Raw genomic sequence first — 27,997 nt, forward strand, 5'->3', positions numbered from 1 at the left:
AAAAATCCACTGATGAAAAAACAATCATGATTGTGGCAACAGACTGTGATACCACAGAGAATGATAGCTTCTTTGGAAGAATTAAGCAGAGATTTGGTAAGATAAGAGAGGACTCCTTATTCAAAACATACTGGGCTGTACCCTGAGTTCCTTATTTGGTTTTCAATCACTCCTTATCCAGGACAAACACCCAGGATCCAAGTATCAGAAGGTGTTAGTGTTAGTGTTAGTCTGTATCCACAAAAACAATGAGGAGTCTGGCGGCACTTTAAAGACTAACAGATTTATTTGGGCATAAGCTTTCGTGGGTAAAAAAAACCCCACTTCTTCAGATGCATGGAATGAAAATTACAGATACAGGCATAAATATATTGGCACATGAAGAGAAGGGAGTTGCCTTACAAGTGGAGAACCAGTGTTGACAAGGCCAATTCAGTCAGATTGGATGTGGTCCACTCCCAATAATTGATGAGGAGGTGTCAATACCAAAAGAGGGAAAACTGCTTTTGTAGTGAGCCAGGATCCAGTTGTGCAATCATTTACACTAGTGCAAAGTGGGTGTAAAACCATTTTGATTTGGTAGCATTGTACACCCTCTTTGTAGATGTAAAAAAGTCTGCAAGGTACAGGACAGAAATGAATCAAGCCCCCATTGTCTTTAGTGGGAGTTTTGCCTCACAAGAATTGATGAAAACTGAGTACGAAATTTAAGATTTGGCTGAGTACAAATATTGTCAATGGCAAGAAGAATAAAGACAGTCACAACTAGCTAATTACTTTGGATAGATGTTCCCATATTATAAGTCAGTCTTGGTGTAAAAGAATAAAACAAAAATAAGTGGCAACAGTGTGTGTAAGAACACTTCTGAGCCTATTCAATGTGTGCACGCAATGGTAACTGAGGTAGTTTTCTCATTTCAGATACATTCCTGCTGCATGTGCTTGATTAACTTCATGGCAGTGCTGTTTAGGGAGCTTGCATCTTCACTGCCTTTCACGTTATTCATTTTTGCTAGCTCTTTGAATCAAGATGTGTTTTCTACATCTGTAGGCTGCTTAGGCTTGTTGTTGTCTCTTAATGTTAAAAATGAATATCTCAGTCCTCCTGCCATGCTAAAGAAGAGAGAGCAGACACAGGGTGAGGAATACTTGCTGACAAAAATCAGATATGTATATAACAACTTTCCTTCCAAAAGATTTCAAAGTGCTTTACAGACAGAGAGCCAGATTCTCAGCTGGTGTAAATTTATATAGCTTAGAGCTACACTGATTTACATGAGCAGAGAATCTGGCCCTGAATACACGGGGGAAGGGGAAAATCAATAAATAACCACTCTATAGCATCCATATGGGTTGGGATGCAGGTAACACAACAGATTTTATGAACTGGAAATGAAAAATGATTACTCCTACTGAAAGTACACCATCCTGGCACACAGATTCAGTAACAAAGTCACAGGCTTGAGCACATCTCATTGAATCAACATTCCCATTTCCTGCAATACTTGGAGTTTCCTTAGATGTCTCATCCCCAAACTGACAAGACCCAGCTCTGCTCATAAAAAATAATGAGCTACAGCTCCTAGTAGTAAAACTGCAGGTATATCTACATAATTACAATCTTAATATGACAAAATAAATATACAGAAACAAACATAAATAGACATAAAAATTAGAACTGATCCTAATTCATTTTACATCTTGAGGCAACATATAGCACTTGCCCAGCCACAGGTTTCAAAATTACCTCAGCCAAATTGGCCAACTGAAACAAAAACAAACTAGTGCTCATTAAGGAATAGTTTCTCAGTTTTACCAAATGAAGACCAGTCAGATTCCACTTACCAAATATTTAGCCCTATAAAGTTTAATATAGAGAATATGTAGTCTCCACCAACCAACATTCCAATATAAGCAATGGATATATTCTGAAAAGAAATCAAAAGCCATGCATTTACTAAACAATTTTAGCCTCTGAGAACTTAGATGTCATCAAGTTAATTTGCTTTTGAATGTTTTTAGCTGTTGTCCTTTAAAAAACTATTACTAAAATCAGTTTCACAGTGTGGCAAGTTTACCGATAATGTAAAAACAATATATAATAAACAATCATCAATTTTCCCAAATATGAACAATTCACTACAAGCTGATTCAGGTAGAATGTTTTTGAAGGACCAGAAATTCCAAGGACTATTTCTTTAATACTTTTCTATGTACCTTTTTTGCAGGGTACATTTTCAGCTGAGCCCAACTTCTCTTTTTCAGGTGAAAATCTCAGCATCTGTGTCTATAGTGTCTTAATTTACGTCTGCAATTGTGTAGAAGTGCTGGCATTCAGATTTGCACTGGCTATTCAACTGTTGGCACAAATTGGGCCCTCCCCACCCCAAAAAAATGGATGCTACTTTTTGCAATATAAGGAGGGTTCCTCTTCACTGCAAAAGGGTGTGTTATTTAGATTTATTTGGGCATAAGCTTTCATGGGTAAAAAACCCACTTCTTCAGATGCATGGAGTGAAAATTACAGATGCAGGGATTATTATACTGACCAAATTTTGGTATGTTATTTGGGTCTTCATGTATTGGAAGACCCTTGTTCCCTTGTTTATGACAAAACGCCTAAAGGATTCTTATGTCACTTTAAATTTGGGGTGGATATATGTGAACCAGTATACAAAGCAATGTCTGTGGCATTGATTTTATTGTGCCTATAATGATCCGCATTTCTTTAGTTATTTTCCGATTTGTAATGTGCCCTATCCAGATGTCTCAGGGCAAATGTACAAAATTTAAAACAACAATGCACGGATCAGATCTGAGAGATAAGGTTTCCACTTTAATGCTTGCAGGAATTAGAAAAGAAAACATTCAGAAGACAGCGACTTCAATGCTCCTTTGACAAATTTAAACATGTTGGAGCCATCCAATTGAGGCTTCTCTAAGCTTTTGCATCCAGTCCAACCAAGGCCATTATAGAGGAGATGCTTAGGATCTTCTCTCCTTTGTTCAGACTGAGAACCATTTTACCAGTTTGGTTTTTTTTAAACCAGTACTCTTCTTTCATTTGACAACTCTTGTGTTCTCCTCCATGAATAGGCTGGCAAGAGGAGTCAATTGTGCAGTCAGTGACCTTCTCACATGGACACTCAGGCCTTATCTACATGAGGGAGTTGCACTTTTGTTATTTAATTTAATTTATTTAATTGGTTTAGTTAAACCATGCTTTGTTTGTATTATCTTAAGTGAATTAGGAATCGGTTTAAGATAAACCAAAATAAGTCACTTAAACTGAAATAAATGTGTTCAAACAGGAGCTTGCATCAGATTAACTAAATCAGTTTAAAATCACACCTTTAATTACACTGGTGCAGCTTTATCAAGCAGGGAAGGCCGGAGTAATGTTCATTTCTACAATATATCTGAGCTTCACTTAGTCCTGGGAGAAATTATACTCATTCTCCTAATGTGGATCTCCTGTACTGGCAAATGTAGCACTGCCACCAAGACATGGATTAGCCATTTGTTGTGTTTCCAGTTCATACATACACTCACAACATCAGCAAGACTTGGTGACTGAATACTCTTCACCATGTTCTGAATATTCTTCACTATTTCAGTGTTCTCACTCTTTTTTCCTGCTACCACTTACCTTGATTGCACCAACCACTGATGTCGTAAGTGCAGAATTGTAATGGCTGCACAAGACTGTAGAATACATTAAGAGAAACCTAAGGCGAAGAAACAAATCTTAGTAAATTCATTCCACATGAATCTATTAAACAATTCAACATTATACAATGGTATTCCAGTTAAATCAAAAGTAAAAGGTTTATGACTTTTAAAGTAAAAAACATATGACTGACACTGGGTTACATTAAGTACAATACTGAATGGCCCTACTTCAGGGTGACCCAGGATAGTAAGATTTACATTAGCACTTCTAGTGTTAAATTGTGCTATAGCTTCTTTTAGAAACACAATCTCTATATCTCTGTCCATAGGTTGTGGACTACCCCTAAACTGACCTAGGTCCTGACCCTTCAAGGCACGGACAGCTTCTAAGAGGTGCTAAGCATCCTTGTCTCTTATTAACACCAATGGGAGCCAAGGATGCTCAGAAACACTTTGAAGTGCTCAGGACCTTGCATGATCAAAGCCCGACTGAAGTCCTCAAACTTATTGGTTCCTTTGAAGTACATTCAGCATTCTGAAAAAGCAGCTCTGAAAAAGACATGGTAGGATTAGGGTTTAGTTTCTTTTCATGACTCCCATACCAAATTTGTTCAGATTACAAGTCTAAAAATGATTTTTTATAAATGTCAGCTGTGCAAGCCCCACCCGAGATGCACATCAGGCTGCATCTTCTCTGCCTTTTAAATCACCACCAGTAGTACCAATTTCGTTATGTGTACTTACTTGACACTGGCTGGAGATGCAGCGAGACAGAATAGAATCCAGCTCACTTTCCTATATTTTTATTTGCTCTGCTAACTGTAGCAAAGGCTCGTGTTTTATTCATATTCATCATTTGTATAGCACTTGAATTGTGCTAGGTGCTTTAAAGAATAAATAAACATAGTCCCTACCCTAAATAATATGCAATCTATTAAACTCAGTGCAATAAGCTCATATAATTTGGAGATGACATTTTAGAGTCATGTTTCTGACCACCACAGTTAAAAAAAAAAAAAAGTGCCAGCAAGTGTTCTGATCATTGTCCACGTTCTTAGAAATCTCCTGAACTTTACCATCTTACATTTCAATGAAGTACATTCTCCTAGAAATTCCCAGAGAACTATCTTGAGTATTTACTGTTTTCTACCTAACTAACTACATTTCTGAGAGATGAAATAAAATTGCTGCCAAAACCTCTTCATATATCACTGCCTTCTTACCCCAAGAAGCAGGAGAGAAGAAACTGAAAGAGAAATAAAAGATTTGTCCAGTGCTTGAAATCTGTGACCTATTAAAAAGAAAGAAATATGCAATTAAATACTGTATAATTAAATACGGTATATACATTCATGGAAACATTGTTAAAATGAAAATGTCCAAAATAAGAAAAACAATTGATTACAATTCATGCTAGAATTATGGAGGGTTTATATTCACCTGGGAGACAGATTTATACATTTAGCAGGCTAACAGTGCAATTGATTTGTAACATATTCTTTAATTTTGTCTGGTACAGCAATCTTTACAGAGCAGTCACATTAGACTGCATGTTGCAAACACTATGCAACAAATGAATAATTCTTTATACAGAATCTTGGTTTGAACTCTCATTCGTTGATGCTGTTGCCTAATAGTGCATATCATTAATATGCAACAAACTAGAATTTACACTAAAACTAGTTAAAGGATAAAGAATTAAATCTTCTCCAGAAAAGACACCTATTCTATATCAATGTATTGCATATTCACAGCTTTTAGGACCTAATTCTGCACCTACTGAAAGCAAAGGGAGCATTGCTACAGATATTACTGGATACAGGATCAGACCCTAATCCTTCTTTTCAGTGAGATTTTACAAATGAATGTGTCTTTTAGAAGGTTTTCAAGCATGAGATTAGATATAAGCAGCTCTGGGATCTAGTCCCCTCTCTGCCACAGGCTTCTGATATGACCCAGGGCAAGTCACTTAACCTGCCTGGACCTCAATTTCTGCCTGTACAGCTGGAGATGATAATTCTTAATCTTACAGGGGAGTTTTGTGACTAAAATTTGTAAGCACTAGGAGATCCTTGGATAGAAGAGACTATAGCCCCAATCGTGCAAATCATCCTTATTCACTTAATTAGACCCATTCTACTCAACCCAGATAAGGATTACTGACAATTCAATGGGACCACTCATATGAGAAAGTGTTTGCAGGATTCAGCATGCAGACTGTCTTGTTGGGGGGTGAGCAACAGTATCAAACAGTAAGGTATAATTTAGAGAGGGAAAAACCTTTACCTTTGGAAACGTCCTCAACTATTAAAATAACCCACCCTCTTTTATGCTATCTTTTATAGATGTAAACCAGGGCTTGGTTTTCATAAGTGGAGTTAAGATCCACATCTTTTACAAGCACACTTACTGCAGGTTGCATGCAAAGCAGGAATTTACGCACATACAAGCAGGCAGGCACCTGCTAGCCTTGTTTTACATGCAGTTCTCCAGTTACTGGGCACAGATGGTAAATGTGCACGCAAAGAAGGACTGCAATTTGACCTCTCTACATTTTTGAAAATCAGACCCCCCAAGTGACTTGTCTGGATTCTTAGCTGTAGCTGTTTTGAGGATTAACAATAGTTTGTTTGATCTTCTGTCCTATCAACACCCATTATGCATAGCCGTATGAAAGGGAGGGCTAGCTATACTGAACACTCATTTTTCTACCACTTTCACATATGGGTGTTGGGCAATATTTTCTTGGAAGTGCACACGTTTTTGCCTTTGAGGTGAAAAGAAGCCCTTACTCTGCTCCCTAAAAATATGCAATTGTGTATGGGGGAGATCAAAACACTCGCTCATGTTATCAAGATTTGTTTCCAGTGTGCAAGGGCAGCACTACTTCGTATCTGAAAAATTTCATGTATCTAGTCAAACAAAAGGCTCCTATATCACTCTGAAGGTTGTTCCTTGGGAAGAAACACAACTAAACAAAAAATGCACATATCAGTCACTACTAAATGTGTCAATAAGATTCATTTGCATTAACTTTGATGATAAACTGGAATCATGATTGTTACAGTTACTGAAGACACTTCATTTCTGTTTTGTTAGTTCATACTCCACTAACAATCAATCAGCCAGCTGTGTTAAGGACAAATTAATAACAAGACACTCCTAGATTACTCTTTCCTCACTGCCAGCCTATGGGATGCTTTACTCTACCAGATCTGTATGAATCAGCGGGAGTGGGAACAGTTTCCATTCCACACAGATTGAACACAAATATTTTGGTTGGCAAGTGGTTGTCTCTTCTCATTACAGGGCACAGACTGCACAGTGCCCATGCTGAATTACAGCAGAAAACCTTGTAATGTAGCACCAAAGCAACAAAAATTTGTTACATGACAACCAGGTAAAAACAGGTATCTCCCTTAATCTACAGATTATTCATCAATGTTTCTACATTACCATGGCATTTTCCATTATTTGAAGTAAATATTCATCATGCTGGGTCAGCTATACAGGTGTCTCCTATTCATAGTATTGGAACTTAATTCTAATAGGTACAAATATGTGTTGTCAATAGCCATGATACATTTGTGGGATGGGGTCTTTTTAAAAATAAACTGTGCATGAAATTGCTTGTGAAAGGTGCCAGAGCAACAGCCCAGCACAATGAAATCCTTGATTTATTCGCAGAACAAGCATAGCGCAGACTGCAGCAGAGCAGACTTCCTCATGCATTCCCATCAAAATGCCTCAACCCTGCCTTACAGGGATCATATCTAAGTGTGAGAGAGCAGTTCAATCCCAATAACCACATAAGCTTAGCCTCCACTGAGACTGCCAACTAAGGGGGCAGCTGTGTTTTTTGTGATGGGGACACGGGTTCACTGGACTGAAGCCACAAGATGATGTTTTGCAAAAAGGACTGAACTAAGCCATAATATATTTGTAGTGGGTGACAATGTTCCAGGTAACTGCAGAATTTTAAGAACACACCAATATGAATGTCACAAAGAACTAAGTGCCCAACAACGTGCAGCAAAGAACAATATAATGAATAATAAATAAATAAATAATACATAAACTCTTATATAGCACTTTCCAGCAGTAGATTGCAAAGCACTTTACAAAGGAGGTCAGTATCATTAACCCCATTTTACAGATGGTGAAACTGAGGCACAAAGCAGTGACAATGTGACTTACCCCAGGTCATCCAGCAGGCCAGTGGCAGAGCCAGGAATAGAAAGTGGGTCTCCAGTGCTCTATCCACTGTGCAACACTGCCTCCACTGATGTGCTATAATTATCTATGAAGGGCCACTGAGCTATCATGAGCTTATAACTAAGTGATATGTAGGTCACAAGTGGGGATTGGGTCTAGCTAATTCTGAATATTCTCTCTTTGATAGAAGAATAGATGGCATGGAAGTTGCTTGCTTTGGCTACTCTCAGCCTCATTTTAGAGCATTTGGCAAAACTGAAAGCTCATAAATCACATGACACAGCTTGGGCCTTATTTTGTAAGTAATTCCAGCTGCTATTCATTAGTCATTAGTAAGTTTTGCACACTGACAGAGGACTAGTATTATGGTTAAGGACCACTAATTATAGTAAGGGTTTGCAGGATCTTTCTGTTGAAGAAAAAGCCCAAGCTATATTGAATCCAAATGCTGGCCTCCAAATACAGAGGGAAAGGTGCCTTGTAAAAACCCATGAAGTAGAGAGTCAAAATGAGAGATACTGAGAGCAGTAATCTCAAAGTTCTAACTGTAATGGGAAAAGGTAAAAAGGAAAGACTATTGTGCTACTTAGTGTAGCTTTATTTGTTCTTTATCATGGAGAAAAAGTGGGAAAGTGAATTTACAATGTGATTACTCATCATTTTGTGTCATTGAACTTCACTACATTGAAAAAAAAAAAAAAATCTTCCTAGCTGGCTGAAAAATTCATGGCCAGAACATAGCTGGACTAACACCATGTACAAGCCGAATGAAATTAACAGGATCGCACGGGGATGTAGTTCAGGGCAGAATGTGGCCCTAAGTTTGGAGAATGGCGCTAGAGCATTTTGTTCCAAGGAACTCTAGATACAGCAAAATAACTAAAATAATTAGGGAAGTGTACTAGTGTGAGATGTCTAACGGTGCTGCTCACCTGCTGAAGGTCTCCAGTGGAGAAGCTAATAATCATTGTGGGTATCACCATAAAATAAGCATTATAGAAAAGGACTCCATATTTTCCCAGCTCCTGTGAAAAATGAAACACACCTTTTGTAAACCTGGACCATTTGATAACAACCAACATCCCTGTAACAACCAACATCCCTTCAGGCAATTTATTTATGAATGTGAAAAACTTCATGCAGTACAATTTAAATGACAAATTTGTTACCATTGGGTTTCAAAACTAAACACTGAGCTGAACTAACATTTCAGTTAGCCTGTCTGCAGACTCAGTAAAGCAACACTGCACTGGTTCACATTCAAACATATATATCCATAACCATACAGTTAGAAACTCAGTTAGGTCTAAATCTTTAACTGCTTTGTGTCACACAGCTGAAGGATTTAGCCTGACATAGCTGTCCATGAGAGAACTCACCACATCTAGCATAGGGTAAATCTTCAGTAGTGTAGGGCTGACACAGTGGCTCCTACATCACCTCCCCAGCTCCGGTTTAGTGGGTGTGACGAGGAGAAAAGGGATGATCCCAGGGAGGTAATATGGAGCGCTTTGTGTCACTGGCAACTGATGTAACCTAGAGCAATCCTAAGGCTGCTGAATATTTTGTTGGGGGATTTGCCTGGTACAGGGGAAGCCAAGAATCAGGGGAATGCAAAGGTCACCTTTTAGCAACACTGTGTGGTCCCTGACTGTAGCCAAATATCTGGGTTTTAATTTTTGCTGTAAAATGAAAGCTTAAATTCTGCAGAAATAGATGGAGTACAATGTACAGAATAGGTTCAGTTTGACCTCTTTGATTACTAAAGGACATATACCCATTGTAGGGCTGAAATCCTGGCCCCAGTAAAGTCAATGGTAAAACTCCCATTGACTTCAGTAGGGCCAGATTTCACCCAAGGTGTTTAATGCTTGGTGCTTAAAGCTATAAAGCCTGCCAGCTTCATAGCACTTCTTGTTTTGGAGAGCAAATTGCTTCTTGAATTACAAGGGATTAGTGCATAATCTGTTCTTTTTGTGTTAGTTTATTCTTGCACCATTTTGTTTTGGTCATTTCTGCGTTAGAAAAATGCAAGAAAAACTGAAGGAAACAAGAATTACAACTCCAAAATGGTTTCATTTAAAAAATAACAGAGTAAAATTCAAAGATTTTGTTAGTTTGGAAAAAAAAGTGTAAAATGATTGATATTAAATGCTTAATGTGATCACAATACCACCCAGGGGGGTACAGCATGGAAAGAGGCAACCTTCCACAAAGTCCTTAATTACATGCTATGTACTTGTGGAACCACCCACTGGGGCAAGATGGTTCATTTTCCATGCACGTTCAGTTCCGGGGCTCTCCAAAGCCACCTGTTATACCAGCATCACCACAACAGTTGGCACATTTAGTGATATAAAACACTTGGCTACTAAGAATTGGATTGAGATTAACATCACTCCCAGCTCATTTTATATAATCTTTTGCTTTGATAAAGATCATTTGTGGCCAAAAAGTTGTTCTCCTCCAGATATGCATGATATCGTAAACACATTTTGCTTTTACTCTAGTTTCTGGATAGAATTACTTTTTGGGAAAATGAAGTTTATTTTTTCCGTCTTTGGTAAAACAAGATTATGTTACACTCTGCCTCAGAGGCTAAACTGAGTGAAAATCAAACATGTTACTCACCCATGCGTGGGCTGAGAAATTCCTAACAGCTTCTCCCTAAGCCAATCTATATTAGAGTATGTATATTAACTGGAACATGAAGGCAAATGAAATTGACTCTCTTTGTTAAATTTGGTGTTACCCCACTCGTACGCAAGAAGTCACAGTAGATGACTTTCCTTTATCACATGCACAAAATGACTAAGTTCAACCTGATCACCACAAAATTACCTTTGGATCCATTTTCTGTTTAGTGTATACTCCATTTGCTGCTGTGAAGATATCATTTAGTAACACAAAGGTGTAGCCTTCCAAATTAAAAGAGAGATCTGATCTGGGGGGGAAAAAAATACATATATATATAGTAACTCCTTTCTTAACGCTGTAGTTATGTTCTTGAAAAAATGCGACTTTAAGTGAAATGACGTTAAGCTGCCGGAGCTCCGGCGGGGATTTAAAGGTCCCGGGGCTCCCCGCTGCCAATGACGTTAGAAGGGAGCATTGCACAACTTTAAACGAACATGTTTCCTAATTGATCAGCAACGTAACAACGAAACAACTTAACCCGGATGACTTTAAGTGAGGAGTTACTGTATATACACACACACACAAATATAAACCTTGAAAACCCCAGCAAATTCAGGGTTTTGCCCTACGTCTTTTTTGTACGCTGAACTATTTTACATTTCCACAAACGTCAATATTACAAACAATTCAGCTCTTCACAGAAATTCATGCAATAAAGGACTGTCAGTACTGTTCCATTCTACTTTTGCCCTGTTTTTCCTTCTAGCTCAGTCCTGACAACATGTCCAATACTTACTGAACTTTTTCACACAAGCAGTAACTATGGTTTAGAATCTAACCAATTTTTATAAGTAGAATCCGACGGGAAATAAGTGTCTCTTCAGTTTTGTTTGGTTACTATTCTCAAATAGGGCAATTTGTATAAATGATGGTGGAGACATTAAATTCATGACAGATGGAAATTATTCACTGAACTATACCTAACTGCTTTATACTTTGTATGTAGCTAACCAAAATATGCTACATTTCTTATGGAATTCCATCCGAATAAAATAATTTTCTAACAGGAAAGGCAGAGGAGACAGTAGAATACAGCTTCCGCCGCCCGTGCCCCTCCTAAAGTGATCCATCTCAAATTTAAACTTCTCCAAAGTTATATGAACTATGAACACTGCCTACTCTAGTTACATGACAACCAACAGACCACCCACCTTCTCTCAAGGATTGGCGGGGGGAGGGAGGGTTCTTATGTTTGATTATGTTATATTTAGAATTTTATCAAGGAAAAACAGTTGCTCTTGTGTATTTTTGGCTTGTTGTGTTATTTAAATTAGCATGTATATGCAAAACCTAGTAAAAATGTAGATAACAGAAACATTGTTCAGTAAGAACTAGATTTTGCCCTTATATGATTGTGATCCTCCCCCCCTCCACTTTAGTAGATCTCTTCTCTAATTTATTTCTTTAATAGGATTTGCACTCATCTAGGGGCAGATTTGCCCCCTTAATAACAAAGAAAAAAATAAACTTCAAACATTACTTAATGAGAAGAAATGAAAGCCTTACCCAGCGGCTATGAAAGCCCCAAGAATGATGGTAAATACACTGACTATAATACCCAGTGAATATCGTTTCCTGTAACAAATATTAGACAAGTCCATATTTAGCATATTAGAAAAGAAACTAACTGGCTTCCAGTCCATTTAAAAGGCTTCAAAAACAATTAGTATTTGGAAAAAGCTAACAGAAGGACAAATCTTGGTAGCCCTAAGCAGGAAAAGTTATTTCTGACATCAAGGAGAGTTCTGCCTGTAAGATTACTTTGCTAATCTTGTCATAATTTAAATATAGTCTTTTTTGAGATATTGTTATTGTAACAAAATGCTAATGCTCTAATACTTTGGGTTCTGTAAACATAGCTCGATAAACAGGGTCACAAATTGTCAAAGGTCCTCTGCTGCTAGATAATTTCCAAAGTAAAGCCAAGAAAAATATGTTTCAATGCTGGTGACAGTGGGACAAAGTCTGCCTCAGGTACACTAATGCAACCACAGTCTTCAATGGGGTGGCATTTGTGTAACTGACAGTATGATTTGGTCTATTGATTCTGGGGCTGGTTATTACAACTCTAATTTCTTTTATACCAAACAACGGATTTATTTTTAATTAATTTGGCCAAAGAATGCTGTTTACACAGACTGGTAGATGCCCACTTTGCCTTATTGAGCAAGTACATTTTAAGGCCCAACCCACCAAGCTGTTCTGCATGAGCAGCCTCCTGCATAGCTCCACTGACTTCCACAGGGCTCCACGTGGGCACAAGGCTCTGCCTGTTTGGAGCAGTTTGCAGGATTGGTGTCTAAAAAGAGCAGACCTCAGCCTAACAAACAACAATTTGGACCAAACCCTGCTTATGTTACTCAGGCGAAGTGAAGTCACTGGACTCACTCATATGAATTAAGGTGAGCGGATTTTGTCCTAGATCCACAAAAATGTGTATTTTTTTTTATTTTCACAAATAAATTCTAACTAGTTTCTATACTCTTCTCTGAGTTTTTCTAATCAGTGAAAATCAGCCATGCAACATCCTGACTGAATACCACAAATCCTCCACTTGGTAATGACATAAAATAAAAGGTATTTTGCAAATGAAACAAACAAACAAACAAAAATCACCCAAGTATGATGATTTCCAGCAGTAATGTAAGTGGAATGGTAAACTTCCTGAGCACTGTAAACATCGGCAAACTGTCCAAAAAAAGGAAAAAAGAAAAAAGAAAAAAAATGATCCAAGCACTGTGTCAAATGCAAAGCATTTTTATTCACTTAATTCTTACCTAAATTCACTAAGCAGAAGATGAACTAAATAGACTAGCCTTAAGAAGATAGCAAAATTAATTCTCAGCCTGTTACCACACATAAAAATGTCAGTCTGACACCAGAGTCAGATTAGATAACATAATCACTGCAAATAAAGAGTCCTGCCAATTTTTCAAAACAAACTAAACTTGGCTACCTGTTACAAAGCTCCTCAGAGTTCAAAAAGAGGAAAAGGAATAGAAATCATTATTTTCAAATTCTACCTAATGCAGCCCCTCTGAATTGATGTTTTCTGTAGAAATCCTGGTTATAATAAATAATGAGGGCCTTTATTATAAAGTTTAAATATGACCAGTGAATGTGGCTCTATAAATGAATAAAAGAAATATAATTCAAGGGATTGTGCTTAACATCAAACAGGTTTTGTATTTAAAAAATGAAATAAAACCAAAAAGATGGAACATACTAGAATCATGTAAGTCGGTAGTAACCCTGTCTATTAAAAAAAATTGTTGCATTTGAATAACAGATTGTTAGGATACACCGAATGATGCATTATAGGGTCTTGTGTGTTTATTGATAATGCCTTTGCAGCTGATGTTTTGGAAATTAGACACCTCGGCCATCTGGACCAATTAATCCCTTTTACAAGGTAATGACTAGTGATCATGTTAAAAAATTATACAAATCCTAGTTTCAGGCTTACAACTCACTGAAATCTTGGATTTATACATCTATATCTTGTCTTCAGGACATATTCTTTCAAAAACTAGATGTGGAAAATTCCATATGGTGAATTACATATTAACTATTAAAACACTGCAGTATTCCTTAATGTTATTATATGAAATCATGGCGCAAAATTGTGATGAGTAAATCTAAAAGTATACTTTTGCAGTGGGAGATGGGTGTCTTGCATTTGAAATTATAATAGACCAATATCTTTGTATTTCAAAATAATTTGTGAATCAAACTACAATACTCACTGTTAGATTTTGTTGAGCTTAAAGCAATTCCAAATTCACATGAGCAAATTAATTATTAAATACCATATTGTTGCAGGCCATACAACAGTTATAAAAGGATCAGTCACATTGGAAAATTGCCATGTCACTTTAATTGGACTATTGGTGATTACATGCTACACACCATGGATAAAGGGTTTCAGAATCAGGTCCTCAGTCTCTTTAAATTATAGAAAATTCATTTGTTATCTTAAAAAGAAAAAAACAATATATATTCACACCACCAAAGCCTCTCAAATGTATGAAACACACATCCAAACTCTTTTTAATTCCTAATTTTAATCTAATTTAATTTACAATTAAAACACTGTAAAACACAGAAAGGTTTATGATAGGGGTTTTCATGTTTTTTTCAAAGTGTGGTCCACATTTTACCAGAGGTTCTCTCACAGAACACTTGCCATGCCCATTTATGGTCACACAGACCACTTCCCCTCCCAGTGACAACTGAATACTATTCAGGGGGTAAACAAACCTACTGCTTACACAAGGAAAAGTTAATTAAGGAAAGTATTTGTGGTTTTTAGTTGTCTTCCATGCATTAAGCGATAGTTTTATTGGAGAAAATTTAACCTCTGCTTTTGTTCTTCATTTCATCTCCCTCTCATGTGTATTCTGTTTCTCTCAGCTGGAAATTAGGACCATCAGCCCCAGCTCCATAGACTACAGTTTGGGACCCTCCAGTATAATATTATTGGAAATTGTTCCCTGGGCACTACTGCAGCCTCAGGTGCTACTACAACCATGCTGCCTCTGATTCCCTTCCACAGGGAGCTCGGTCACTCAATTCATATAGCAGATCCTAGGTCATCTCAGTCCTGCCAATAATCCTTATACCTGCACCCCTGGTGTGAAGGCAACCACCATGGAGTAGAAAATGTAAGTATGTATGCCTTCTGTATGTCCTGTCCACAGCCTGCCCTTCCTACTACATGTGAATTCCATCCCTCCCCTGTACCATTCTACGTAACTCATGCAAGACTTTAGTATACAAAGGAAAATAATAAATAAATAAATACGTAGGTCTTATATAGGGCTTTTCACCATAGATCTCAAAACTATTCATATGCACGTAAAGGCATTTTTCTTACAGGTTTCACCCCACTTGTTGAGCTACCCATGGAATGCTGGCCAGTCACATGAAGAGAGGAAAACATTTAACGAACACATTCATCTATGCAGTGAAACTGCGTTCACTCTCTCTGTTGGTACAGACCATGCTAATCTCTCCTAAAGGCAGCACAGAGATTGTAAACTGATCAGCTGCTTTGGTTGAGATTTGAAAAGAAGTGCAGGGGATTTAGTCATACATCATCCATTAAAATTAATGTGCAGCTAAGTCCCCAGCATTACTTTGAAAATCTTAACCTTTAACCTTATACTTTGTACCTACAAGAATAAAATTATAAAAACCAAATGGTCTAGCTACGACCTGCGCTTACTGTACCTTAGTTTGCTGGTGCTTGTTAATCCACTTATGTGATTTCCAACATAAAGCAGAGGCAGAGGAAACAACTGCAATAAAGTCAGAGCACAATTCACATTAGACCTATGCTTTACTATTGAGGAACTTTGAGTTATTTTAATAGTGTAAAATTCCTTCATTCCTAAAACAGATTCTTTTTCTTAATGGGGGGGAAAGAACCTCACATCCATTGACTTTATCAAACCCAGATCCTTGACTGGTGTTCATTGGCATAGCTCCATTGACTCCAATAGAGCAACACTGAATTACATTAGCTGAGGATCTGGCCCAATATACGTTAAAAAAGAAATACTCACCACTTGACTGGTTTCACTTTTGCAAAATTAATACTTGATTATTAGCCTAGACCTACTGGTTTTATTTAGATTTAAAACAGAAAGCAATTGAGCAGGTGGAATGAAAGCACGACTGATCTTCTGTAAGGACACAATAGAGTACACAGAGGAGCATATACTACTATGTACAGAAAAAGATTATTTTAAGTACAGCTATTGAGGAGTCTTAGTGAACAATAATATAAACTATACACACTGCTGAAAAGAAAAATTAAATGTTTAGGGCTAGGTTAGATTGTAGGCCCTTTAGGGCAGCACCTATAACAATGTGGTCCTGACACTGTAGGGTTGCCAGGCATCCAGTTTTCAGCCCTAGCTCCACGCGGCTCCCAGAAGTGGCCACCAGGTCCTTGTGACCCTAAGCGTATGGGCAGCCAGGAAGACTCCGGGCGCTGCCCCCTCCCCTAGTGTCAGCTCCTCAGTGCCCATTGGCCAGGAACCATGACCAATGGGAGCAACGGGGGCAGCACCTGGGAGCGTGAGCCTCCCTGGCCACTCATGTGCCTAGGGGCTGCATGGCAGGGACCTGGCGGCCGCTTCCTGAGAGCCACGGTAAGCACTGCCAGGACTCTGCACCCTAACCCCGTCCCAGCTCGGAGTCTCCTCCCACACCCAAACTTCCTCCTGGAGCCTGTACCCTGCCCCAGCCCTGAGCCCCCTCCTGCACCCCAAAACTCTTATGCCTGGCCCCACCCCCAGAGCCCTCAAACCCAACCCCACCCCCAGCCCAACCCCCTGCCCCAGCCCGATGAAAGTGAGTGAGGGTGGGGTGCGGGGGGAGAGCGAGCAATGGACGGAGGGGGGATGGAGGGAGCGGAGGCAGGGCCTTAGAGAAGGGGTGGGGCACAGGTGGGGCCTCGGGGCAGGAGTGTTCGGTTTTGTGTGATTAGAAAGTTCACAACCCTATGACTCTGACAGAAGCCTTTGGGCCCTACCACAATACAAACAAATAACAACAGATTGCATCTAGCCTGAAAAGAGCATGCAAGGAGCTATGTATCCTGACACACAAAGACCATGGGAGTCTAAAGCCAACAGAGGTAACCAGAGGGGATGGAGAGGAGCCATAGCTCTGGCCTGGCTCTGCATGAGCTAGCAGAGCTGGACTGGCATGGGGCGGGGGAAAAACATGTCTCAACCATGCCTGATGTTGCTGTGTGTGTTCCCCAAGAGACATTGAATTCTGTGCTTTTAAAGCTCTATGTGACAAAAGCATATAGACGTGAACATTTTATTTATTTTTAAAATTATGCAATATTTGCTCTCAAGTGGAAGGGAAGAACAAAGGAGACGGAGGCAGAAAAAAGCGACAGTTTATTTATAGCCTATAAATCTCTCATGACCCTGAAAACATTTAGTAATAACAACCCCCTGCTGCAGCATGTTATCCAGAAAGAGAACTTTAGATATGGGGTGAAAATGGAACTTAGTGCAATGGAAAAGAGAATATATTTTCATTTATTGTAATGGTGAAAAACCACAGACAACTGCAGCTCACCTCGCACAATCTCAGAGGGCAGTGAAAAATTAGCCAAACAAAAGCCAAATACTGAGAGCTTCTCCCACTGAAATCAGCAGTTTGCAGGCTCAGGTCTCAAATTCAAAGTTCAGATTAAATTTATCTGCAATTTAAAGATTCTCCATCTCAAATGTGGGTCCAATCATGCTAACTGCTGAGCACCCTCAACTCTAGAGGGGCGGAGAGTGCTTGGCATCTAGCAGGAGGCCTTTTTGTTTCATTTTGTGGCCTCTGGCTCTCCTACAGCATGATGGATAAGAGCAATGCTAGAATACTCTATGCTGGGAATGAGAAGCCACAGTGACATAAGAGAACTTGAAAGTGAAAGGGAGTCTAACTGTGCTACAGTTAATTACAGCCTAAACACACTTTACAAAGTAAAAGAATCAACAAATATAAATGCAACTGACGTGCTGAGACTAGGAAAATCTGGTATTACGGCTGGTAAATAACTGCTGAAATGTTGCAACACCGATTGCTCAAGATATAGTCCCAGAAAACCTCCAAAGCATTAATATTGAAAAATATAAAAGGAATGCCTGGCACCAAGGGTACAGCATGGAAAGAATGTATGTGGGGAGCAGTTTGGATGGGGAAAAAGATGGTCTCAAGGATCCAATACATTTCTGAGATTTGCGCTACTTCCCCTTAGTACCAACCTACCCACTGAGACAGGTGTCCCCCCTGGTCATAGCTGTTCCTGCAAGACTTCTATACACAGAAGTCCCATTGATTTCAATGGGAATTCCATGTAAATAGGGCTCATGGGATCAGGCTCTTTAGTTGTAAGGTGTGTTCATGGTAAAACTTCTTAGGCCCTATAGGAAGGATGGTTCTGTAATTAAGGTACCAGACTGGGACTGAAGAGATCAATGGAAGAGCTGGGAATTGAACCCAGACTTCCTGTGTGACCTTGGGCAAAGCATTTAGGCCCTGATCCTGCAAAACGATGCACACGGGCAGACCTCTGCACCCATCCAAAGTCCCAGTGACTTCCATGGCATTCTGCAGTGATGCAACAGTCTGCCTATGTGCATTTCACTGCAGGATCAGTGCCTTATTCACTCTGTGCCTCCGTTCCCAGGATGACAAACTGAGATAATAGATCCTTTCTCCTATCCTTTGTCTAGGGTGACCAGACAGCAAATGTGAAAAATCAGGATTGGGGTAGGGGGTAATAGGAGCCTATATAAGAAAAAGTCCCAAAAATCGGGACTGTCCCTATAAAATTGGAACATCTGGTCACCCTACCTTTGTCTTGTTTTTTCAGATTATAAGCACTCTTACTATGTGTATGTAGTGCATGTAGTAAAATGGGTCCTGTTTACACATAAATAATAATAATAGTGTTTTCCCGCTGCAGAATACTGGAGTCAAACTGTGGGGCTGATCTGAGAAGATAATTTTATTGTTAGACACTACCGTCTCAAATGCATCCTCTCTCATGCTAAACACAAACTATATAATCAAACTGCAATTTAATTCTGTCTCTATAAAATGCAAGATTGTTATATTGAAATTAAATTATCTACTTACAACAAATTAATAAAATAAAGATATAAAATCAAAATTTCGTGGAACATCTGGAAAAATCAGAATGTTTGCAATTTTTTTCCATTGTACCTTCTGCCCAAAGAAAACATTTTTGAAAAACCACAGTAAGAAGACTATTGACAAAGGTATAATTTCCTTTTAGTTTCAAAATCCAGACTTTTCATACCTTCACAGGGATACTTTTGTCAAAATCAGGGAAGTGAATAATCTTATTTAATTTTGACACATACAGAATAAGTATGGTGGTTGCCATCTAAAAAAAGAAAAGCAAGACACAATGTAAGAGCCAAACGCTATTTTAAACTTACATATAAAATAACTGTTTCCCTCTTGGGCTCTATTCTCCCCACCCATTCCTTCTTTGAGTCATCAACTCTTTTCATTCCCAGTGTAGACAAATGTTTAGATATCTCTTTAACAAAGATTTCTCCCTTTCTCCTGCTACACCATTGTGCTCAGCTTTATTGTCCCCTTGGCCTCTGTAGTCAAAGAACAAAAATTATGTGGATCCCTATTAGCAAACTGCAAGGGAATTCGAGAAAACTATGAGGGAATGCAGAGACAGTGCCACCACACATAAATCCCAGGTCTTCAGTGTATCCCCTGGGATCCATACGGATCCTGGGAACTAGCAGATTTTGAGGGCTGAGCATCTTGTTGACTAAATTTTGCAAGAGAAAGTTTGTAGCATTTCCAGTCCTCTACATGGGTTTTCCCCCACAAGGGATGAATTGGATCCTAATTTCCTCCAGGTTGTTAAAAAAGATAAACTGTGAGGAAGAGTGAGTTCTTCCATAACAGTATTATTGCACTGTAAGGGCTGGTCCACACTAACCCCCCAGTTCGAACTAAGATATGCAACTTCAGCTACGTGAATAACGTAGCTGAGTCGAAGTACCTTAGTTCGAAATACAAGGTACTTACTGCGGGTCCACACGAGGCAGGCAGGCTCCCCCGTCAATTGTGCGTACTCCTCTCGCAGAGCAGGCGTACCGGCATCGACGGCGAGCACTTCCGGGATTGATTTATCGCAACTAGACAAGACACGATAAATCGATCCCAGAAGATCGATTGCTTACCGCTGAACCCAGAGGTAAGTATAGACGTAGCCTAAGATGAAAGCACTTAATTTCATTATCAATCTTAACTACAGTATATTAAGTTTTATTGTTGAACATACCTGTCCAATTCCAAGAACCATTGGAGATGGGAATCTGAAAAGAAAAGAGAACTATAAACGCACATACCACAACAACAAAAGTGTGAGGAAGCAATAGGGTTCCTATTCCTTTAGGCCAATCTTATCAAAAATGGGTGTCTAAATCCATGTTAGATACCTACATGACTGGCCAAATTTTCAAAAGTGCTGAGCAACCGGCAACTATCACTGAAGTCCCAGGTAATCTTGCACTATTTTAATCAAAGGCAATTTCCTCCCCTCACCCCCTACCCCCCCAAAATGCAATACATCACAGGCTGTATAAATGTTGCAGAAACATACATTGGCTGCTAAAAAAAAAAAAAAAAAGCCTATTTCTCCACCCTGTGGATTGGCTTCAGCCCAAAGCAAAGATACTTCAATGGAAGGGATGCAGTTTGAGTAGGATATTTGTAGAATCATAAAGCGCCCAAGGATCTTTTTTTAATCCATAATAAATTAATTTAAAAAAATGTAAGGCACTAATTCTCCATGGGTATCTTGATGTTAGGAGATGGGTCTAGCAACAAGTGTCTACAGATGCTTCTTATTCCATAGAAACACAGGCTGGAATCTGTGGGTGCAAACTCATTAAGTGCTGAGTGACCTCAACTCTTCATGAATTTAATAGTCGCTGCTTCCCAGGAGGCACTTAGCATCTCTCAGGACTGGTTGGCACCAGGGTTGGTCTGCACACAAACTTTCACCACAATAGCAAAACGTATGTATTAGACACTATTTTGGTGCAAGTCTGCATGTAGCTTAAGAAAGCAAGCATCTGATTTCTTGGCAAGCTTTCTAACTACAGGTATCCAGTGTCCAGCACTCCATGACAATGTGATTATGAATCACAGAGGTTGCAAAAAACTGTTACAGCACCACTGAGCAAGTACTAGGAAGTACCCTTCTCAGCTGAGTGACCTCAGACCAGGACTGTAGTGTTAGCAGTAGAAACAATCTGAACAGAGCAGGAAGAATGTCATAACTATACTCAAACCATAATATAAAGAGAGGATCAAGAAGGTCCGGAAGAGATAAAACCGCTGGGAAATAGAGATGAGATTCTGGAAATAGAGAATGGAAGAGATAGGATATTTACTGATAGATGTATTACATATTCTGTTCATCACTATATTAGTACATAGTCTGTATTCATCTATACAACAAATGAAAGCTTGTATTATATCAAGATCAGGGAGACACATAATAGACCATAGTTGTATGTTTCAAAGAGCACTAACTTTTAGCAAATGCAGGAGAAATTGTATACCTTTTTTTTCCAGTTTCTGATAAATACTAGAATAAATAAGTTAAAAGAGAGAGATTGGGCTCTGTAAAGACAGCAATATTCTTTAGCTAAGGCTGAGGAACCCGGAAGTAACATCTGGCCAAGAGGACTGTGACTGAATGTGATTATTGTTTCAAGCCAAAAGATATAATATCTTTTGTTTATTATTAATTTAATAGAAGTCTATTTTTTGTTTTACAACTATTTTCCTTTGTATACAGTAACTCCTCACTTATGTTCCTGAAAAATGCAACTTTAAGCGAAACGATGTTAAGCGAATCCAATTTCCCCATAAGAATGGGGAGGGGGAGGGGGGTTAGGTTCCAGGGGAAATTTTTTCACAGGGAAAAAAAAAAAACCCTATATATAAGTTTTAAACAATTTAATACTGTACACAGCAATGATGATTGTGAAGCTTGGTTGAGGTGATGAAGTTAGAGCAGGCCTGCACATAAAGCGGCGAGGGCCATATTACTCCAAAAAAAATAGCTGAGGGCCGAAACCCCCTGGCCGTGCTGAAACAGGCCCCCCCCCCCCCAGCGCCACCCAGCCCAGCCGAACTCCATCCCCCCCATCCCTCCCCAGCCCTGACCCCTAGCTCCGAGCCCAGCCCCTCTGAGCCGGACACTCCCCTGACCGCCAGCCCCTCTGAGCCTGACACCCCCTGACCCCAGCCCCCCCCCAGCCCTGACCCCTAGCTCCGAGCCCAGCCCCTCTGAGCTAAGCACCCCCCGACCCCATCCCCCAGCAGCCCTGACCCCCAGCTCCGAGCCCAGCCCCTCTGAGCTGGACATCACCCTGACCCCAGCCCCCGTGAGCTGCGGCTCGAGCCCAGGCTGGGTGCCTCTCCCCTCGCTCGGACTTACCGGCTCTGCCTCATGCCCAGTGCTTCCCGCCTCAGCAGCCCCGGAAGTGATGCTGGACGCCAGGCAGAAGGAGCGGGAGATGGAGACGCGTGTGTGGGGGGGGATGGGGTGTGACCTCACAGCCCTGCGCGCCGCGCTCTGACAGCCCTGACAGTCAGAAGCGCGGCTGCCGGGTTCGCCCCCTGCCGGGGGAGGCGACCTCAGCCCCGCGCGCCATGCTCTGACAGTCAGAAGCGCGGCTGCCGGGTTCGCCCCCTGCCCAGGGGTGGGGGAGGTTGGGCCTCCCTGCCCTGGCAGGGGGCGAACCCGACAGCCGCGCTTCTGACTGTCAGGGCAGTCAGAGCGCGGCGCGCGGGGCTGTGAGGTTGGGCCCCCCGGGCAGGGGGTGAACCCGGAAACCGCCCCCCACCGCTTGCCCTCGGGCCGCACAGTGGGCCCACGCGGGCCGCATGCGGCCCGCGGGCCGCGTGTTGTGCAGGCCTGAGTTAGAGGGTGGAAGAGGGTGGGATATTTTCCAGGGAATGCCTTACTGCTAAATGATGAACTAGCATTCGGCTGAGCCCTCAAGGGTTAACACATTATTGTTAATGTAGCCTCACACTCTACAAGGCAGCACAAATGGAAGGAGGGAAGACAGCATGACAGACAGAGACACATACCCTGTGTGTGGGAGAGAGAGAGAGATACGCATTGCCCCTTTAAGTACAATGACACCACTCTAAGTACATTGTCTTTTTAAGTATATCAGGAAGTTGAGATAGCAACTGTGGCCAGCAAGCTCTCTCTGTCCTGAGCTCTGTCATGTCCCCTATATGGAGAAGGGGTAAGCAGGGGGCAGGAGTAGGGGGGAGGGGGACACCTGACATTAGCCCCCCTCCCCCCTGCCCCGCACAGCAAGCAGGAGGCTCCCAGGAGCAGCTCCAAGGCAGAGGGCAGGAGCAGCACATGGCAGTGGGGGGAGGGACAGCTGAACTGCCGGCAACTGATAGCCTGCTGGGCAGCTGCCGCACAGGGAACTTAGGGGAGTGGGGAGCTGATAGGGGGGCTCCTGGTCCACCCTGGTTACAAATCCCCACCAGCTAGCTGTAACGGGCTGCTCTTCCTGCAAGCAGTGAACAAAGCAGGCGGCTGCCAAATAATGTTATAAGGGAGCATTGTGTAACTTTCAATGAGCATGTTCCCTAACTGATCAGCAATGAAACAACGTTAACTGGGACAACTTTAAGTGTGGAGTTACTGTACCTTAAAATGCAGCACATCAAAAAATTCTTCCATCCCTAGTTCAAAACACTTAAAGTTTTATATATTGTTGTGATTCTCAATTGCAGAATTTATCTATCAGTCTGTGAGAGACAATGATTCCTACAAATAGTTGGACTTTCAGGTATACAGGTAATTAGGCGCTAAACAGGTGTTTAGGGAAATATCAATCTTTTGTATCTGACCGAACAGTGGTTTTGCAGCTGAACTGTCAAGAATCTTCAAATCAGGAAAGTGCTTCTTTATTATTTTCCCCCCATACATAAGAGGGAAAGATTTAACAACAGTACTTGTTTCACCTCTGTGCTGCTACTGGTGATGGGATTACAACACTGATAATCATATTCACTTGCTGAACTTATTCACTTTTTTCACTAATATTTTATTAGACTTGTTCTATTACTTGAAATGTTCTTAATTCTGTATTTGATTTTGTTTTCTAATCAAGTCAAAGGAATTCCATTGGCCACAGGGATCTGTGTTAGTGAGCCTCGATGTATGATATAGGCCTTCAATTTGCCCTGAGTTTTTTTGTGAGCATGTAGGTAGAAGAATGATCTTATGGGTAGGGCTCTGCTTTGGAATTCAGGAGATCTGGGTTCAGACTCCCTCTGTGACCTCAAACAAGTCACTTAAGCAGGAATTTTCAAAAGAGCCTAAATTTTGCCTGATGGTTTCATGCGGGTTTTGACCAGCTATGGAGCTGGTCGACATTTTTTTAAAACCATTATGATAAAAGTTTGAGGGGGAAAAAGCAATAAAAACACCTTATTTTTTACCACACTGCTTTCATTATTTGTGCATATTGGAACCAAATCTGATCTAAAATTAAAGGGATTAAGCCAGGGGTCGGCAACCTGTAGCACGTGGCTCGCCAGGGTAAGCACCCTGGTGGGCCGGGCCAGTTTGTTTACATGCCGCGTCCACAGGTTTGGCCAATCGCAGCTCCCAGTGGCCGTGGTTCGCTGCTCCAGGCCAATGGGGGTGGCAGGAAGCCGTGGCCAGCACATCCCTCGGCCTGCGCCGCTTCCCGCAGCCCCCATTGTCCTGGAGCGGCGAACCGCAGCCAGTGGAAGCCGCAATCGGACGAACCTGCAGACGCGGCAGGTAAACAAACTGGCCTGGCCCGCCAGGGGACTTACCTTGGCGAGCCGCGTGCCACAGGTTGCCGACCCCTGGATTACCACTCCCCTGCCTGATCTATTGTCAGGCTGTCTGGAGTGGCTCACAACTGTGACTGCCTACCTCAGAGTAGACTGTCAGAAACAGGGCAGACACTCCAAACTGGTGGTATGTTCTACAATTAGATTTTACCAACCCAGTAAAAAATGTGAACTCCTGAATCACTATAACTGTCTTACCATGGAGTCACAGACAGTCCCCTTAGGCTCTCCAGTCTATCTTGCCACACACGCAAGCTGGATTTAGTGATAAATGGTCACTTACACCAAAAAGCACAAAATATTCAGGTTGCTCCCAGTCCCAAGAGACTGGTCACTTATCCCAGATCAATTGGTATCTTAGATCTCACACCAAGACAACCCTTGTAGCCAATTCTGTAATAAACTAACTAAAGGGTTATTAAGCAAAAGAAATAAGAGTTATTTACAGGTTAAAGCAAGCAAGCATATAACACAAATGAGTTGCAGTCTAAATCCTAAGAATGACAGCGTTGTAGTGATTGGTCATGCAAAATGTCTTTTTTCAGGGCTAATCCATGCCAAGCGGCATGGGGATCGCTCTACTTATGTTTAGGAATCCTTGCCACTCAGAGTCCAGATAGCATACAAGAGATTCAAATTCTCCTTGTCAGGGATTTTTATCCCCTCCTCTCCAGAGCCCAAAACTGATGTTCTCTTCTTTTGGGAGGCAGTTAGGAATGCAATCAACAAAGTCTCTGCCCTCTGATGCTACAGAATACTTTCAATTGCTTTCAATGGACCATTATTGTATGCAGGGCAAGCACTTTACCTTAATCAATGTTTCTTTTCCGGTTTGTTGAGATACACAATTACAGAGGTTTACAATGCAAGCACTCAATATAGTTTTACACCATGAGCTATAGAGATTATAAGTGAGATTAATACATGCAGCATCCTACAAGCATTTTATGAAGTATAAACACAAAACATCTAATATCTTATCAACTTAATATACAATATCTATTCTGATGATGCTAACACACAGGTAAACAAGACTGGTTTCGAGCTAAGCATTTGTAAGTGTTCAGTGAGGCCTGGGCACGAGCTGGCACCTGCTCTGCCAGCATCACAACTACATCATTGTACTCAAAATTACAGACATCGTTTACAGTGATGAAAACATTACTGTGAACGTCGTTTGACTGTACGGATATTGTAAACCAACCTACTTTGCAATGGAAAAAGTGTTTCCTTTGCAACTCTAGAGATTCCTTGATAAGACAAGCTTTGAATTGTATCACTTGACCAACACTATCTTACATGTGAAAATCAAAGAACATAAACTGTCCTTAACATAGCATGTGTAATTTACTGCTGATTTATCCTCTGTATAGAACCAGCATTAGACATAGATGATGTAGGTGGCCAACTAGATTACATAATCTATGGGGACCCTGGATGTTGGTGTCTCCCATTAAAACAAGTAGAGTTGTCTGGCATATAAGTAAAATCTTAATATATTTCTCTATATTCAAGTATGTTTTTCCCCCTCCACAGTAGTGCACTTCACTGGCTGGTTGCCTCTGTCCTTCACTGGAGATATGGCTCCATTATTTCACTTATGGTCCTTATGTACACTTTGGGATCCTACAGGATGAAAGGTTTCAGAGTAGCAGCCGTGTTAGTCTGTATCCGCAAAAAGAAGAACAGGAGTACTTGTGGCACCTTAGAGACTAACAAATTTATTAGAGCATAAGCTTTCGTGGACTACAGCCCACTTCTTCGGATGCATATAAGAAGTGGGCTGTAGTCCACAAAATCTTATGCTCTAATAAATTTGTTAGTCTCTAAGGTGCCACAAGTACTCCTGTTCTTCTTTTTTCAGGATGAAAGTGAACATGTAAAGTACAGGTATATGTTGTCTGCACCACAGCAAGTTATCCAGTGAGCCAGCACACCCTGAACTAAGGAAGTGTAACTCTAACCGTCGTTATATATATGTTTTGGTGCAGACACCTTTAATCCCTCCTCCGGCCCCACCAAAACCTGGCTATTCCTACCCACGGATTTGCAGACGGGACGGAGAACTAAGGAAGCCCTGGGAAGGGTGGGAGGGTGGCAGCAACCTGGGTTGAGGTTGGATCCCGCTCCCACTTTGGAGGATTAGGGCAGCCCCAGCATAAATATTCCTTTTGCAGCTGGCAAACTGCGCGTGTGCGTGAGTGGCGTTTTCCGGGGGGGGTGAAAGCTGGGGAGGAGCCGGACAGAGGGAACTGAGCCCTGGCCCCTCGTCTCATCGGTAAGTGGTCAGCACGGTCTTGTTCACCAGGACGATTAGGAAAGAGCAGGTTCCATAGAAGAAGGCGGAAAGCAGCCGGGGCAGGGGTGGATGGGCGGCAGCAGCCGGCTCCTCCTCGGCCTGCCTAGCGCTCATCTCCTCCTACGTGCAACGGGCCTGTGCCGCAGACAACCAAACCAGCCGCTGGAGAGCGGCGAGGCGCGCCGCCGGACATGCCCGCAGCGAGTCCCACAGCAGCACCCAGGGCAAGTGCAGCCGCCCCAGCCCCTCCCTCCTCAGCACCAAGGCAGCGAAACAGGAAGAGTCCGCGCCCAGCCAGTCTCCTCCCTCAGCAGCGGGGCGCCTCGCTGCTGCCTCTGTCTCTCTCCTGCTGAAACCTCGGAGGCGTGTGGCTGGGGCAGGGCGCGCCCGGGCTCAAGGTCCCATCGTTCAGGTGCGCTGCTGGATCCCAGCCATGCCCATTGCACTGATTCAGGCTGAGCCCCTGAGTGGATGGAGCCAAGCAGCAGGGAGGTGCGGAGAACAGCAGCTCCAGCTCGTAGGCTGTCGCGTGGAAAAGTTGGGTAGACTAGCACCTCATCAGTCCCGGCTCAGCACTGGGGTGACACGAGCTGATTGGTTTCCTCCCGCGTCCCAGTCAGGTGGGCTTCCTTGCCTTCCTCTCGCTAAGGTACATATTCA

General features: G+C 41.4%; 1 protein-coding gene across 2 annotated transcripts; it reads right to left on the bottom strand.

Annotated features, from left to right (window-relative positions):
• Window positions 1-263: 263 nt before the first annotated feature.
• Window positions 264-27,966, bottom strand: SLC35D2 (solute carrier family 35 member D2). Of its 2 annotated transcripts, none has more exons than XM_054032381.1 (12): window positions 27,313-27,966; window positions 20,444-20,475; window positions 19,430-19,516; window positions 15,817-15,884; window positions 13,201-13,272; window positions 12,091-12,159; window positions 10,729-10,831; window positions 8,820-8,912; window positions 4,896-4,963; window positions 3,650-3,728; window positions 1,846-1,928; window positions 264-1,113 (listed from the first exon to the last, which is right to left on the bottom strand). In XM_054032381.1, exons 1-12 carry the CDS (start codon window positions 27,449-27,451, stop codon window positions 1,026-1,028), a joined length of 981 nt encoding a protein of 326 aa, XP_053888356.1. In that variant the 5' UTR covers window positions 27,452-27,966; the 3' UTR covers window positions 264-1,025. The 2 variants fall into 2 exon arrangements, with proteins under 2 accessions (XP_053888356.1, XP_053888357.1); XM_054032382.1 differs by lacking the exon at window positions 27,313-27,966 and adding an exon at window positions 20,188-20,373 and having other exon boundaries at window positions 20,444-20,461.
• Window positions 27,967-27,997: the final 31 nt, after the last annotated feature.

This window comes from Malaclemys terrapin, chromosome 6 (genome assembly GCF_027887155.1).
Source record: "Malaclemys terrapin pileata isolate rMalTer1 chromosome 6, rMalTer1.hap1, whole genome shotgun sequence".
Lineage (NCBI taxonomy): Eukaryota > Metazoa > Chordata > Testudines > Emydidae > Malaclemys > Malaclemys terrapin.